At 32.7% G+C, this 15,095-nt stretch overlaps 1 protein-coding gene across 6 annotated transcripts in view; it reads right to left on the bottom strand.

Annotated features, from left to right (window-relative positions):
- The window catches only part of STRN3 (striatin 3), a 115,712-nt gene that overhangs the window by 18,837 nt on the left and 81,780 nt on the right, over positions 1 to 15,095 (bottom strand). For 3 of the 6 annotated variants that reach the window (XM_023731492.1, XM_023731491.1, XM_004376532.2), the window contains exons 8-9: positions 11,434 to 11,544; positions 3,565 to 3,705 (exon numbers count right to left, since the gene is read on the bottom strand). The exons of 2 other annotated variants lie outside the window; for them this stretch is intronic. In XM_023731492.1, the coding sequence (XP_023587260.1) occupies positions 3,565 to 3,705; positions 11,434 to 11,544 (252 nt within the window). The remainder of the gene's footprint in view (positions 1 to 3,564; positions 3,706 to 11,433; positions 11,545 to 15,095) is intronic. One more of the 6 variants, XM_023731493.1, reaches the window with a different exon arrangement.

Here is a 15,095-nt window from a genome sequence, read left to right as displayed (position 1 = left end):
TCCTAAACGATACTGCTAAAATGAAGCTGTGAGTCAACAACTAATATACAAAAGGATACTAAGTAGTATTTAATTAATCTTTCAATGATTATATGTGTTCAATCTGAACAATCTGTGGCATTGATCATTCCTATGCAGTTACTGGTAATACCAGCAGCAGCTAAGAAGTATAAAATCAAGACCTTAAAATTATGTTTAAAAATTATATGAACTTCATTAGAAAATATTTACTCAAAGCATTTTTAGCCAGTACAAAGAGATGTTTTTCCTTTAAACTCATAATAATTTTTTTCTAAGACAAGTCAGAACAAAATGCCACAATACCTCCCACTCACAATTATAAAATCATCCACTAACATAAATCTTGATAAAAGTCCAATAAGATTCACATAATAATTTTTTTTTTTTTTTTTGCATTCTTACATATTCTTTTTGCAGAGATAATTCTAATCAGACACTGACAAATTTAGGGTCATGCCAAGAGAAGTGCTGGGCAGTATCAGCTAGATATACTGTAGTTTTGGATTAACTGATTAAACAAAAAAATCTGTATTTCTAACTAGACATATGAATGCATTCCTCTCCCTAACTGCGGATATCAAAACCAAACCCATTGCTAGTGAGTCAATTCTGACTTAAAGTGACCCTATAGGACAGAACAGAACTGCCCTCATAGAGTTTCCAAGGCTGTAATCTTTTTGGAAGCAGACTACCACATCTTTCTCCCACAGAGCAGCTGGTGGGTTCAAACCACCGAGCGTTTGGCTAGCAGCTGAACACTTTAACAACTGCACTATCAGGGCTCCTTAACTATATATATACACATATATTTATATATAGCAAGCTACCCTGACCACTCAGCATTTGTTTACATATATATCTATGTGAAAAAAATCTTTAAAGGTATTTATTTCTGCTTTCCATAATCACCCATCAACGTGGCATGTGTTAATCACAGCAGATACTCAATTTATTTCCCTCGTTTCTCTGCAGAGGGAATTAACTTCTATAAAATCATTCAATTAATGTTAATAAACGTTATCTACTATAACACATGGTAACATAAGCGTAAAAAAATGTCATTACCAACTCAATAAAAAAAAATGATTAAAAGTAGTTTCTACTTTGATGGTGGAAATTATGACACTTTTTAGTAGGTAGTCTAAGAGATTTGTTCAAGTAATTTAAGAACACTATTATCATAGCAGAATTTCTCTTATGGCAATCTTAGGGACTATCAAAAAGATAACAGGGTCCTTTTTATACTCTTGTAACTGATCCTCCTTTTGATGGACACTATAATCAAGAAAACCTGGAGCTCACATATCAAACCCTTCCTTTTCTCCTCCAATTCTGTCAAACCTTAAGAATCAATAAGCCCAATAAGTGATTCCATTTATGCCAGTGGCGACATAGTAAGTCTTAAGTCTTTAGCAACAACAGTCTAAAAGGTTGTAATGTAGAAGCATCTCTCCTTGAAAACAGACCTTTTTCTTTACAAAATGAGGTATGACATGGACTTCAACAGGAAAGCACGAAGTTGGGGGTTGCCACTGAAAATAAGAGATTATGAACTCTAATGTTCCCTTCTTAGCTCTAAGTAGAATTCAAATCTCCTTAAATAACAAATTCTAATAAGATTTACCCTTTGAAAAGTATAATAAGGTTCATGTTTACCAAATATTCGCCTCTTTCCTTCCTCCCACAATCAAGAAAGGGTTAGATCACTGACTTAAACAGGGCTTTTACAAGTTACTGTGTTGCTCTGGCCCAGTTTTTATTCAGTCACTCTCTCTTCTCCTTCTGGAACCTCCTTCTAACCAAAAACCAAACTCACTGCCCTCCAGTCAATTCTGACTCTTAGTGACCCTACAGGACAGAGCAGAACTGCCCCAAAGGGTTTCCAAGGCTGTTACAGAAGCAGACTGCCACATCTTTCTCCCATGGAACAGATGGTGGGTTCAAATGGCTGACCTTTTGGCTGGCAGACAAGCACTTTAACCACTGCCCTACCAAGGTTCTTGGAACCTCCTTAACTGTATTTAATATTAAACAAATGTATTTACTAGTTACTTTAAAATTATTTCATAGTTACTATCTGTAACAATAAAAAAGAAAACATGACACGATGTACATTTTTTCTTTGAAAACATACATACAGACACACACACACACACACACAGAGCTCTAAAATGGTTTTGTATAGGGTCGCCCTTGACTGGCTCTTTCCACAAGTTGGTGGTTTGAAACGTTTATACATGGCTTTACCTCAAACTAAAATCTACTATAAAATCTTTTTGCTCAATGTACATTAATTACTAAAATTTTAGCAAGTTTTCCTATGCATTATTTAGCAAAATAGACCAAAGAAGCTAAAAGTAGCTACTAAACGCGTAAAATAAAAAATATTGGAACTGGTATGTTAATTTTTAAATACTCTCTAAAGTAAAACAGGAGAATAGTTGAATAGTGGAGAAAAGATCTAGAAAAACCAACAGAGACTGTTTCACTTTTCTGGTGCTGTTCATGCTTTAGTACTTTTTGGTTTGGTTTTATTATTTTAGTGATTCTCTTAATTCTTCCTCAAATTTGTACAGATTATGGTGTTAGTAAATGTTTTCAGAGATGACTGTAATAAGGAAAAAATGCTATACTCTTTAACTTAAACTGTAGGAAAATGAGCTACCAGAAAAATCTTAAAAAAGAGTAAGAAATACTTGAAAATTTTTGACTGAGGCATCAAACAAATCACCTTACACAGCAAAAGCAGGGTATCAATGGAATTTAATCTATGTAACAAATTACTAGATAATAAATTATCTAATACATATCTTACACATCACAATACCTTCTGGTAAGAATTCAGTCTAATTACTTGGGATTATAACTATCTAGATCTAGAATTAGAAAGTACTCAAATACAGCTACCTATCTTTAGCTGAAATAAATTTCAGAGAAAATACTTAAGTACAGCACTTTCATTTCCTACACACTTTTGGTTTGGGCAAATTTTTAAAAATTCATTTCCAAATAGTATATACTGCTACCAAATTAAAGAATAATGGACACTACCTTGTTCTAGAATGATTAAATTAGGCAGTAGTTACATATATATTTATTAATAATATATATGTAAAGTTCCAAGCACAATGCCTGAAATTTAGTTGTCTCCTAATAGATGATAGCTATTTAATCGCTAAATTCAAGCAATATGACAAAATGGCTAATAGTTCTTTTCTATATGTAACAATTCTTTTCTATTTTTTAAAATTACTATTTTACTGCCACTACATCTGTAAGCTAAAGTTAAATTTCAGAAAGAATACTGTGAACTGACCTGTGATAGAAATAACTGCACCTAACATTAAAAACAAAGTATAAATAGAAGCCCAGAATTTCAAAATCTCTAAGACAACTGTACCAAAAGCTTGCCCAACTTGTCTGAAGATCATTTAAAATACTTCTAATTATACTCAAATGGCAGCAAATTTGCAACATCAAGGAGATGTAATTTGGAATTAACATTTCTGCAATGTAAATAAACATGGTAGCTAAATTTTGTACCTTCCTCTGCTCTTGCACGTTCATGATCAGTCATTCTAGTGGAGGGTGACCTAGACTGATTAATGATTCCTGAAGGGATGTGAGGCAGCTCATCATCTCCCAGATCAGCTATCATGTCGTAGAGTTTTGTCCTGTTGACCCCTGTAAATTAATGTCAGCAGTAGAGGTTCATTTAATGGCTACCGCTTGACTTGCTAGCAGCCTTTAAAACCAATTTTACTAACAAAACAGGTCATTTTTAAGAAGTTCTACTTATAAAAGGATCAGCTAAGTATTGACTTCATAAATTTTCCATACCATCCCACAAAAAAAAAGATAATAAAAGGGTTTAAATATTAAGATATCCACTGTTGAACAGTAATGTGTTACACATATATAAACAATTGAATCTTCTGTTACTCAATCAAAGTTCTGTAAACTCAGAGACAAAGAAGGTACAATAAAAATAAAGGAAAATTTTGGTGTTTAAGGTTAACATTTAACAATATAAAGAATAAGACACGGGCTTTTCAACTTAATTGACTGTTTAAAAACGTTAGCAAAGAAATAAGCACAAACCATTTTTATGAGGGTGCAACAAACATTTAACTTTCCCTGGTGTTTGTGTGGATTTTTCCCTGCCACATTAGCACAAATTTGTCTTTAATGAATCAACCCCATTTTCTCTCAAAATATTTTTTTACCTTGTCCAAATTTGAAAAATCTTGACTTACTCATGAATTTTCTAAATTTTTCAGAATGATATGAAATGTCAACACTATCACAGTCCATAGATTTAAAGGGAGAATTTCACCTGTTGCCTAGATATAATTCAGACCAAACTCAAAAGTTTCTACAAGACTGTGGGATCTCTTCATTTTAACTTTAAACTTCAGAAATAGCAGGAGAATCATTTCTCTTATCTACATGTTTTGAAAGAAAATTCAGTCTTAAGAGTGTCAGAAAAGAATAACTTGCAAAGCCAAAAGAAAATGCTTTATAATCAATACAAACTAAAAACAATTAAAATAGGCAAATCCAGCATCAAACATTATGACCTCATATTCACTGAGAGCAACATTAATAGACTAATTAGACTGCTACATAATTATTAAATTCACTATGGCTATTTGAATATTAATAACTCTGAGGAATTATCACTTAACTATGTATCCTTAACACAATACAAGACAATCAGAGGGTAAGACTTAATAGAAATTGGTGGAATCCTGTCCATCTATTAGCTCTATTTTACAGTATTCTCTCACTTCTTAGAAATGCTTAAGCAACTCCACTTCTGAATATAAATATGTAATATATTCGTGTTGTCTGAATTTTCTAAAATAATTATAACAGAGAAACTTGGTGTTTATCTGAGGATTTCCCCCTGACAATTAAGTGACTGTAAACAAATTCTCTAATTAACCAAAAACTGCCAACTCAATGTCCAACCATGAGTTAACTTCAACATGGAAAAAAAAAAAAAATCACCCTTTCTCAGAAAGTAGCTCTCCTTTATAGCTTTCCCACTTCTATGATTATCACTACCACTGTTTTAGGTTTTGTTCTTAAAATTCTACAACTACATCTTAACAATTCCTCTTCAACTTGTAATATAAAGAGGGAGGGTTGTTTAAAAAAAATTCTTCTTTAAAACATTCTACAGATTAGTCTCTCTCTACTGGCTTCATTCTAATCAAGACTTTCATTCGTATGAATTACTTCAATAAATTCTTAATTGGTTTTTCTATCTACAAACTACATTTGGCTTCAGTCAAATTTGAATACTGAAGCCAAATTAATTTTCTAAAATTATCACACTTACTACATCACCTCTTCCTCAGAAATCACAATTGACACTTCAACTCCCTTTGGATCAAGGTTACCTAAAATCTACTGCTTAACTGCATGTGCTTCATGATCTAATCCTATTTTTCCTACCCAATCATATTTTTTAATGCCCCACAATATGAATCCCCCTATTCGCTGGTCAAGTCAGTTTCTTCAATGTTCACCAAGTTTATTTCTATCACTTTTTGTCCTATCTATTTCTACCACATTTTGTCCTATATATTCTTCTGTCCTCATCTATTCCTCAGAAAAGTGAGAATACCTCTTACACACATACACATATACAGAAATATATGTTCCTACTCTCTAACAGGTACCTCGGCCGATCCAAATTCCACCCATTCCTTCACGCCAGTCCAATCTCCTCTGTGAAGCCATTGTTGATCTTTCCCTGCTCATTCTTATTATACTTGTGTGCACCATAAATTTTGATTTTAGCAGCTATTATCCTGTAAATAATTTCACCATATGATAGCTAATGTCAAACATAATAAGGACTTGAGAAAAAGTTTTGTCACATAGCTAATGTGAAGTCATAATCTTTCTACACAACACGAAAACCATTGTTTAAACTGAGGCTGTTCTCAAATTTTACACACACACACACACACACACACATATATATATATTTGCACACTATAGGTGCAGTGGTTAAGAGCTCAGCTGCTAACCAAAAGGCCAGCAGTCTGAATCCACCAGCCCCTCCTTGGAAACCCTACGGTGCAGCTGTATTCTGACCTATTGTTTCATTAAGAGCCAGAATCAACTTGACGGCAATGGGTTTATAAGCAAACATTAGCTGCTGTGTAGCATAGTGCCAAGTTGAGAAAAAGATGGAACTTCTCTGCTCTAATCCCAGTTTTTCAAAAGCTGTTAAAAAATATTAAAGCATATTTCATTACCAAAAACCACAGTCTTACCTAGCATCTATTTTGTGGAACGTCTTTCAACTGTAAATTTAATGCTCTTTCATTTTCTTTCTAAACCAACCCAATATACAAACTATACTAAATGCAACAAAAATCAAATGAAAAATCTGAAGTCTGATTAGCAATAATGGGAAAACTGCAATGGTATTAATGTAAAAGAATATTACACATAATATTAATACCAATATTCAAAGCTGTATTTGAAAAGTCATTTGGCATTAAATAAAAACTGATTCCCAAATTACTGCTGGAATCTATCAAAAGAGAAATACTTTTTCTAATTCTTACAGCTAGAAAAACTTTTTTTCTTTGTCGTAAATTACAAAACAAAACCCTCTTAACCATGATGACCACCAAGTCCTATACAAATGCACAACCCTCTAGGTTAGAGTACAATGAAAAACATACTAATTACACAGTGTGTAGGAGTCCCTGGATGGTGGAAATGGTTAATGCGTTCAACTGCTAAATGAAAGGGAGGGTCAGGAAGGGTAAACAGTGAAAGGGTGGTGGTTTGAGTCCACCCAAAGGTGCCTTAGAAGAAAAGTTCTGATGATGTATTTCCAAAAAATCGGACACTGAAAACCATACGGGGCACAGTTCTACTCGGACACACACAGTGTCATCATGAGTTGGAATCGACTCAACAGCAACTGGTACTGGTACGCAGTGTGTAAGCCAAACTATGGACTACTGTTGTGTTACTATGTTTAAATCCACACTTATTCAGAAACCCATATACTCATTACATATAAGATTTACCTTTCCATACACTATTATCTTAGGTAAGATCGTTCTTTTACTGAACTAAAATTTTCTCCTTCTTAAATACACCTTCCCGTTGTTGATCAACCTTACATTCTAAAATGAAACCAACAGTTAACAGGAAAACAATCTAGAAAAGATGAGCTTATTTTAGAATAAGGATTTAGTCAAGTCATATTTGCTAGATTTGTCCTATTTTCTATCATTCTAATTAAAATAAAGCTTTTACATGACAATCAACTGTCATCTTAAGAAAATATAATGCTACAATATTAAGGAAAAATAACTAACTATAAAATGATTCTGCATTTTTAAAAGTATACTGACTTAAAGACCATCAATCTGATAACTGTCTGATACTAGCCAAAATGCCCAAATCAGGATATTTTCTTGAAAAAGAAAAACTAAGCTCATCTGAATGGACAGTTTTAAAAGTATAAGATCAAAGCAAGAAAACATAAACTACTTAATTCCCTTACCTGAAAAGAACATCCCTTTGCTATGAAATAATTTTGGTGTCTTTGATTTGAAACTAGAGAGACTGTAATGACATTTCATGAACTCTCTTTAATTCACACTATCTCCTAAAGAGAGGAAGCTTCATCACCATTAATGTTTTACAGTGCACGCCAAGTTGTTTCTCAAAGCCTACCGAATGTCACTGCTACAAAAGAATTTCTCTTTAAATACATTAAAATGCCTACTATATACACAATTTGAATCAAAGCCACACTTTCTAGAAATATTACAGTTCCTGCTGACAATTTGCCATCTTGAACAGGGAACAGTAAATGACACATACTAATGTGAAAATTAGAAAATGAGCCAAGGAAGCTCACTTATAATTTATATTAAAAAAAAACAAAAAAGGTAAAAGTCTTCTCTTTTTCAATAAACTGACAATCAAAAGTCAGAAAATGTATAGCAATTCTCTAACACCAGTAAGGAAAATGACAAACAAATCAGATCCTACACACTGAAAAGACAGGAAAGTTAGGATAGATGAGAATAATCAGTAAAACTAAGACAAGTCCATCCACTAAGAACCAGAACTACAGAGACACTTATTCTCAGAACATGAATCTCTGAAATGGGGAAAGCCTATAAATCTTTTTAAGAAAGGACATAGAATATTTTGATAAGCCTAAATTTGATACATACAATACAGCATACAAGTAACAATAAGTCATAAGAATAAGATCAACTATCAAAAGAAAACAGGTTATTACAATTTCACAATTTAAGTTTTCCATGTTGAAAACCAAAAACAAAGACCAAAGAAGTCTTAAAAGATTTTTAGCTCCTCTGATATTCTAAAGCCTCCTTTAACAGCACTTACTTCAGATGCTACACACCGTGCTATTTTTCATTATCAATTTGCTATTATTTACTGAGATATAAAATACAACGGAAGTGGAAATCATACAAAGCTAGAAAAATCCTATCATACCATGATTTTAACCAAATTAATTTAGAACCTCCCCTCACCCTATGCCTTGCAAATTACAGAAAGCTTAGAAATTATTAAAAAAAAGACAACTGGGTTTTGGGTTAAATAACAGTATTATATCAATGCTAATTTACTGATTTCATCACTGTATTATGGTCATGTAAGAGGATGTTTCTGTGGATATATAACACACTCTAAAGTACTTAAGGGGCAACATGTTTGCAACTTGGTTTTCTGAACTGTTTGAGTAAATGTATACATTTAGAGATAGAAAAGGATAAAGCAAACATGGTGAAACGTTAACATTTCGGAAACTTAGGTGCACAGTATGTGGAATTCTTTGTACTATTCTTGTAACTTTTCTTGAAGTCTTTAATTATATCAAAATAAAAAATAAAAGGAAAAAAGAAAAGCTTAACCCACTGAAGCACAAGACCAAAATAATTGTATCAAGCCTCTTTGGCTAGTTCCATGGTCGTGATTTTGAGAAGTATTAATAGATTAAATACATTTCTTAAGAAAAACTTACTTAGCAAGAAAGAAACACTGAATTGTATCCAGGGCAAGGTTACCACTAAGCCATTTTCTCTGCCTTAGGTGGAGGAAAAAGGGAAGGCCAGGAACGTAAACAAGCTAAAAGAGAGATTAACTTTATCTCAGCACTGTACTATGAAAATTAAATAAATTAAAACAAAAAATTTTTTTCTACAAGGATTTTTAAATTTAATTTCAGTTCATCTGTTTCTAACATTCTTACTTGAACAGATATGCTTTTAAATTTTGAAAAATACAAAAAAATTTAAAATTTACAACAAGAAAAGCCTCCAAAAGGTATAGCTAGTCATAGTCTTATCAGGGAAACAAAGGGCATTTCTATTTTAAGTTAGAAGCAAACATTATCAAATATTTTCTAAGGAAACTTTCAGCAAAAAGGTTAGTTTATGAGCCCAGCTACCACCACCAACTACTCTGACAGGGATGACAACAGAGGGTCCCTGACAGAGCTGGAGAAAAACGTAGAACAAAATTCTAACTCAAAAAAAAAAAAAAAAAAAAGACCAGACTTACTGGTCTGTCAAAGACTGGAGAAACCCCAAGAGTATGGCCCCCATTACTCTTTTAGCTCAGTAATGAAGTTATTCCTGAGGCTGACCCTTCAGCCAAAGATTAGACAGGCCCATAAAACAAAAGGAGACTAAATGAGCACACCAGCCCAGGGGCAAGGACGAGAAGGCAGAAGGGGACAGGAAAGTTGGTAATGGGAAACCCAAGGTCAAGAAAGAGAGAGTGTTGACATGTCATGGGGATGGCAAACAATGTCACAAAGCAAACTAGTTTGCTCTTAAACCTTCATCTAGACTACAATAAATTTTTTTTTAAGTTAGCTTATTAGTATATATAAATAATCCTTTCTTCTAAAAAATACTAAACCCTGAAATTCTAATGTCATTGTGTTTCTATTAAAAGAGTCAATCACGCAAGACTCCTTTTATACTCAACATGCAAGAACAGGTAAGTGATGTTAGAGCTGAATGAACACAGCCCCAGCCCAGCATTAAATGTTCTTAAATACAATAAGCAGTTCACCATACAATCTGAAACTTCTTAGAGAATTGTTTATCTTTTTATTTACGTGCAATAACACAAGCTAGTATAAAAGAAAACTGCATAAGTTAAAACTGCCAAAACATCACACTTACTAACCTCCACAATAAACCACTCAAAAAACACTTCACCGTAGAAAAACTTACATCCTTTCCCATTACATTTACCATTTTATAAATGAATTTATTTATGACAAGAAAGAAATACAAATGAATGCATATAGGCTTTTGTCTTTGTCATGCACTATTTTCTCCTCAAAATAGTCAAAAGTTAAGACTAGCAGGAGTCTATGGCCAGCTCAAGGTAAAGTTCCTCAAAAATGTTTTGAATTCCATTTAATACTCACAGGTCTCAGGATGCTTTTCATGAGGCTGTTTTTAAGTTTGACTCACAAAATGGAAAAGAATTATTTCTCTGAGATAGGTGCTCTAGTGCATTTATACTTTTATAATAAATTGGTGAGAATACAACACAGTGAAACGTATACTAGGTACCAATAAGACAAAATGCTATTGATCAAACAAACTCTACCACCACCACTATCTCCTTCCCGGGGCTCCTACTCCCACCAGAGAAGCCAAGAAAATACTATGCAGGAGAGATTTTTTGCTATTATTATTGTTTTTGGTTGGATTAAGACCAGAAAGCAGAAGCTATGAGAAGTGCTTTCCTACTCACTGTTTATGTCAGGATCTTCGAACTAAGGAATTTAACTTGGATATGTGTTGATATAGCTACAATATCATGTTGTTATTGTTGTTGTTAGGTGCTGTCAAGTCAGTTCCAACTCATAGCGACCCTATGCACAACAGAACGAAACACTTTCCTACAGTATCCTCACAATGGGCTTGAGCCCATTGTTGCAGCCACTGTGTCAATCCATCTCACTGAGGGTCTTCCTCTTTTTCACTAACACTCTAAAATATCATATCTGTCAAAAATAGAGGTATTTACACTTCTCCCTTTTGAACAAACTTCTGTTATTTTTAATTCTAAGGCCATTATTTCTTACAATTTGGTAAACATTTTAAAACTTAAAAAAATAAAACTTGAAATCTTTCCTTCACACCTGTTCACATATTTAAAATGATTTTCTACTTGATCAATAGTGCATCCTAAATTATATTCAAATGAATTTCAATTATACAACAGACAAAGTTTAAAGTTGGTTGCTCCCTTCATGAAACAAACAAACAAAAAAATTTATTAAAAGAACAAAAAACAGCATGGAAGTTTTTTTTTTTCTCAATATTGGTATACAATATTATAATAGTCAGAATCTGAACTTACTCTTCACCCCTTTCTTCCCCTTTCGTTCCTTCTTGTACTGTTCCTTCAGTTTACTTATTAGTACCTGGTCTACATCCCAAACCTCAGCAGTTGGGGAGAGGTCATCTTTGTCTACATGCAGCATATTATTAAAAGAAAAAAAATCAGCAGTTGGCAATGCAGGCTGTTGGCAGTAAACTCTTATAGCTTCACATAATCATAATAAAAATGAACTAACAGCACATACTCAAAATCCTTTAAAGGTGCAGTCTCAGTTTTGTTATTCACCATTCAAACTCTAAATGCCCATGTCATAGGTTTCTAAATTTAACGCTAACAACAGTTAAATGATGCTTCATTTTTATAAATCACAAATTTAAAGGTTATCATTCTTCAATAACTGATATTCTTTCAATGGACTGACATTAGATACTAATGTTACACAAATTAGATCACTGCATCTTTATAAAAGTGTTAATAAAAAACTATTCAGCAAGTGTCATAAAAGCAAATGAATGAATTACATGCGAACTACTTATAAAAGTGCAAGCTGGAAAAGTCAGCGTTGTTTCATTAATGAAAATATTCATGCACTTCCTGGCACACTGAGTCTGCATGCACAGGACAGCTGTACTAATGGAGAGGCATTCTAGCCCAATATAACACACGTATATAGTCTCAAAGTACAATGTTTCAAAAATCCATACAAAGCTTTCAGAGAATCCCACCTCTGCCCCCATCCCATCCAAAAAGTTTTAACATCTCATAACCTTCTTCCACTGGTCCACAACTAAGATTAGCAAAACAAAACAAAACTCAAACTCCACTGAAGAATTTTTTAGGGCTGATTTTTTTTAGGGTAAGATAAAAGCATGGAGAAGTGAAAACATACACTGCTGTACATCTGCTAAAGATGACACGGTTCAGTTATTTAAGCTAGATAACAAATCCATATTTGTTTTAATTAAATACTTGTGCCTGGAAAAAAATTTACTGCACAATAAATTAGACAAAAAACAGCGTTAAAAAAGAAACAGTATAAAAAGTATATCTTTTCGAATTATTTTAAATACTAAGAATTTTTCCTTTCCTTGTTTAGTTTTTAAACAGCCATGCCATTAAGAAGTTTAACATGCTGCTACCGAACTAGGAGTTTTTTTTAACCCTGTTGTTAAAAAAAAAATTATGACAAAACACATGGGCTAAGTCAATAAGACTGACTGAATAGTGAGATTTTAGGAATACGTCCTTGTTAAATTTTTGAAAACTCATTATATTCTGGCTTACAAATCTTGTAATCACCGTAGGCTTCACTGAGTAAAGCTATTAAGTGGGCATAAAAAAAGCCTTTTATTCTTTAGATTCACATAGTGTGTGTGTAGTGAACATAGAAATTCTCATAATTAAATGGGACATAGAAATTCAAATTTCTGAACCCAAGGTACCAAATTTACTGTACCATGAGTCTTTCCTACTGCAATTGTCATCACTTTCTCCCTTACAGACTCACCTACGATTATAGGTAGTCATTATGTGAAAAGTTAAATTCAAAGCTTTAAGTTAACTTGTTAACTTGAGTTACTTGAAACTAAGCTGCTCAAGACAGAATTTACAATTATTTTTCAAACTAGCAATTTTAATAGTAATTTAAAGAGAAAACTCACTTTTTGTGTATTCTAACCATGGAAGTTTTCTGAAAATAATGTTATATCAGGAATGTTTCTGTCAATTTATTGAATACTCTAAGAAAAATGTGATCTAAGGAATTAATAATTTGCATGCATCTTAATAAAGCTAATAATTCCTATTTTTAAAAGCAACTACTTAAAGGCAAATTGATATATTCTGAGAACATACTTTTTAAATCTCAAAGAGACAAAAAAAAAAACCCTTAAGTGGTGTAAATTTCATAAAGGAAATTAGGTAAGTCAAAAAATATAATAAGATAGCCAAGCAGTTTTTAAAACGACCTTTATAAAAAGAATAAAGCTGTGAATAGCTCTAACTCAAGTAGCAAAAGGGAGTGGAGTAAAAAAGCAAAGGGAATTTAAAAAGATAAGCTTAAGGGAAAAAAAACATTACTTGCAAGATAATCTCAAATCTAGAAAACAAAGGGAAGCACAGGTAGTGTAAAGAAAAGGTTGGTGATTGCATATGTGCACAAACAATATCCTGAAACTTGCCTGGTAAATAACAGCTGATTTGATATTGCTTACAAGAAATAGGTAAGAACAAAAGGGAAGAGGCAGCATAATCTTCTACATGTTAATCCTGTTTTAAAAAAATCTAGGGGGAAGAAAAAGGAATCAAGAAATGAAGTTGCATCAGTTAAGGGAGCTTTTTGGTTTAAAAGAAAATACAAATATGCACAAAAAAGTTGACCTGTGACTACTCAACACCACAAAAACATGAAATTCTATTATGGTAATTCTAATTACCAGAGCAGAAGAATTATACAAACCTACCAAAATGTAACATAAATTTATAACTAACTTTATACAAATGCTCAGTGTAATTATCCACTGTATTTAAATACATTCAGTTACGAACTGCATTTTTGTAGCCCTATAAATTTCCACAGATCACAGTTTCAACATGTAGGAGTACATAACTGAACATTCTTAAAAATGTCTGGTCTCCATGAGAGAAACAGCAAAAATTAGAAATGCTAACTAATATGTTTGGTTATGAGAAGAACTAAAGACTACTAATATTAAACTCGGGTTAAGTAACTTAGATGACAAAAGAAAAACATGATTAAAGAGCTTTTTAAAAAGCAGAGGTCTTGTAAGATAAAGTTATTCAAAATCAGAGAGAACTGAGCAGACTGCTAGTGAACAAAACAGAAAATAACAGATTATCCAATGTGGGCATGTACTCGGATATGTTTCATTAGGCGAAGACTATTTATATTTAAGAAAAATATGTGTCCTTCATGCAATAATTTAAATCTGAAAATTGCCACCTTCCCATTTATAAGTAAACCAATTTTTAGTAATGAATAAATAAATATAAGGGAGTGTTTGTATATCCATTCTCTTTGATTTGGAAAAACTAAATATGACGTCTGTTGTGAAGAAATGATGAACTTCTAGACCACTGCATGCATAGATCTTTTGATCGTTTTTCATTTCTTAAGGAAAGAAACAACTTGAACCGTTTGGTACTTAAAAGAGTCGTTTTCCTTCTCAAGAACTTAAAATGCTTTAAAAATAATGTCTCCATCTTGTCTGGAATGAAGAGGCTTTATAAGCAACTTCTATTTACACATGGAGATACACACAGGTCACTCAAATACTGATGGTAAAAGAATCGACAGTTATCGTTCACTAGTCAGGTCCTCTTTTTAAATTCTACTCTACCGTCAGAAGTCTAAGGAAAGAAGGACCAAACATTTGTATTTAATATGGTGCCTTACATTAAAGAAATAATACTATTACATACAAATTAAATTTCTGAAATTTTTGTATATCCTTTCAACTGGCAGTTCAACTTCAAACAATTTTGGCCTAAGAAAACAGAAATGGACATGTGCCAAGATTTAGCTATACTTTTGGTCTTTTCTTTTTTTTTTAATGAAAATTATCTATATGGGCATAAGTAGGGCTCTGGTTAAATAAATTGTGGCACATACTGACAGAATGTTACGCAGCTTTTAGAAATGATACTGCAGAACAAATATT

Source organism: Trichechus manatus, unplaced genomic scaffold (genome assembly GCF_000243295.1).
Source record: "Trichechus manatus latirostris isolate Lorelei unplaced genomic scaffold, TriManLat1.0 scaffold00043, whole genome shotgun sequence".
Classification (NCBI taxonomy): domain Eukaryota; kingdom Metazoa; phylum Chordata; class Mammalia; order Sirenia; family Trichechidae; genus Trichechus; species Trichechus manatus.
This window is presented reverse-complemented; position numbering and strand designations above follow the sequence as displayed.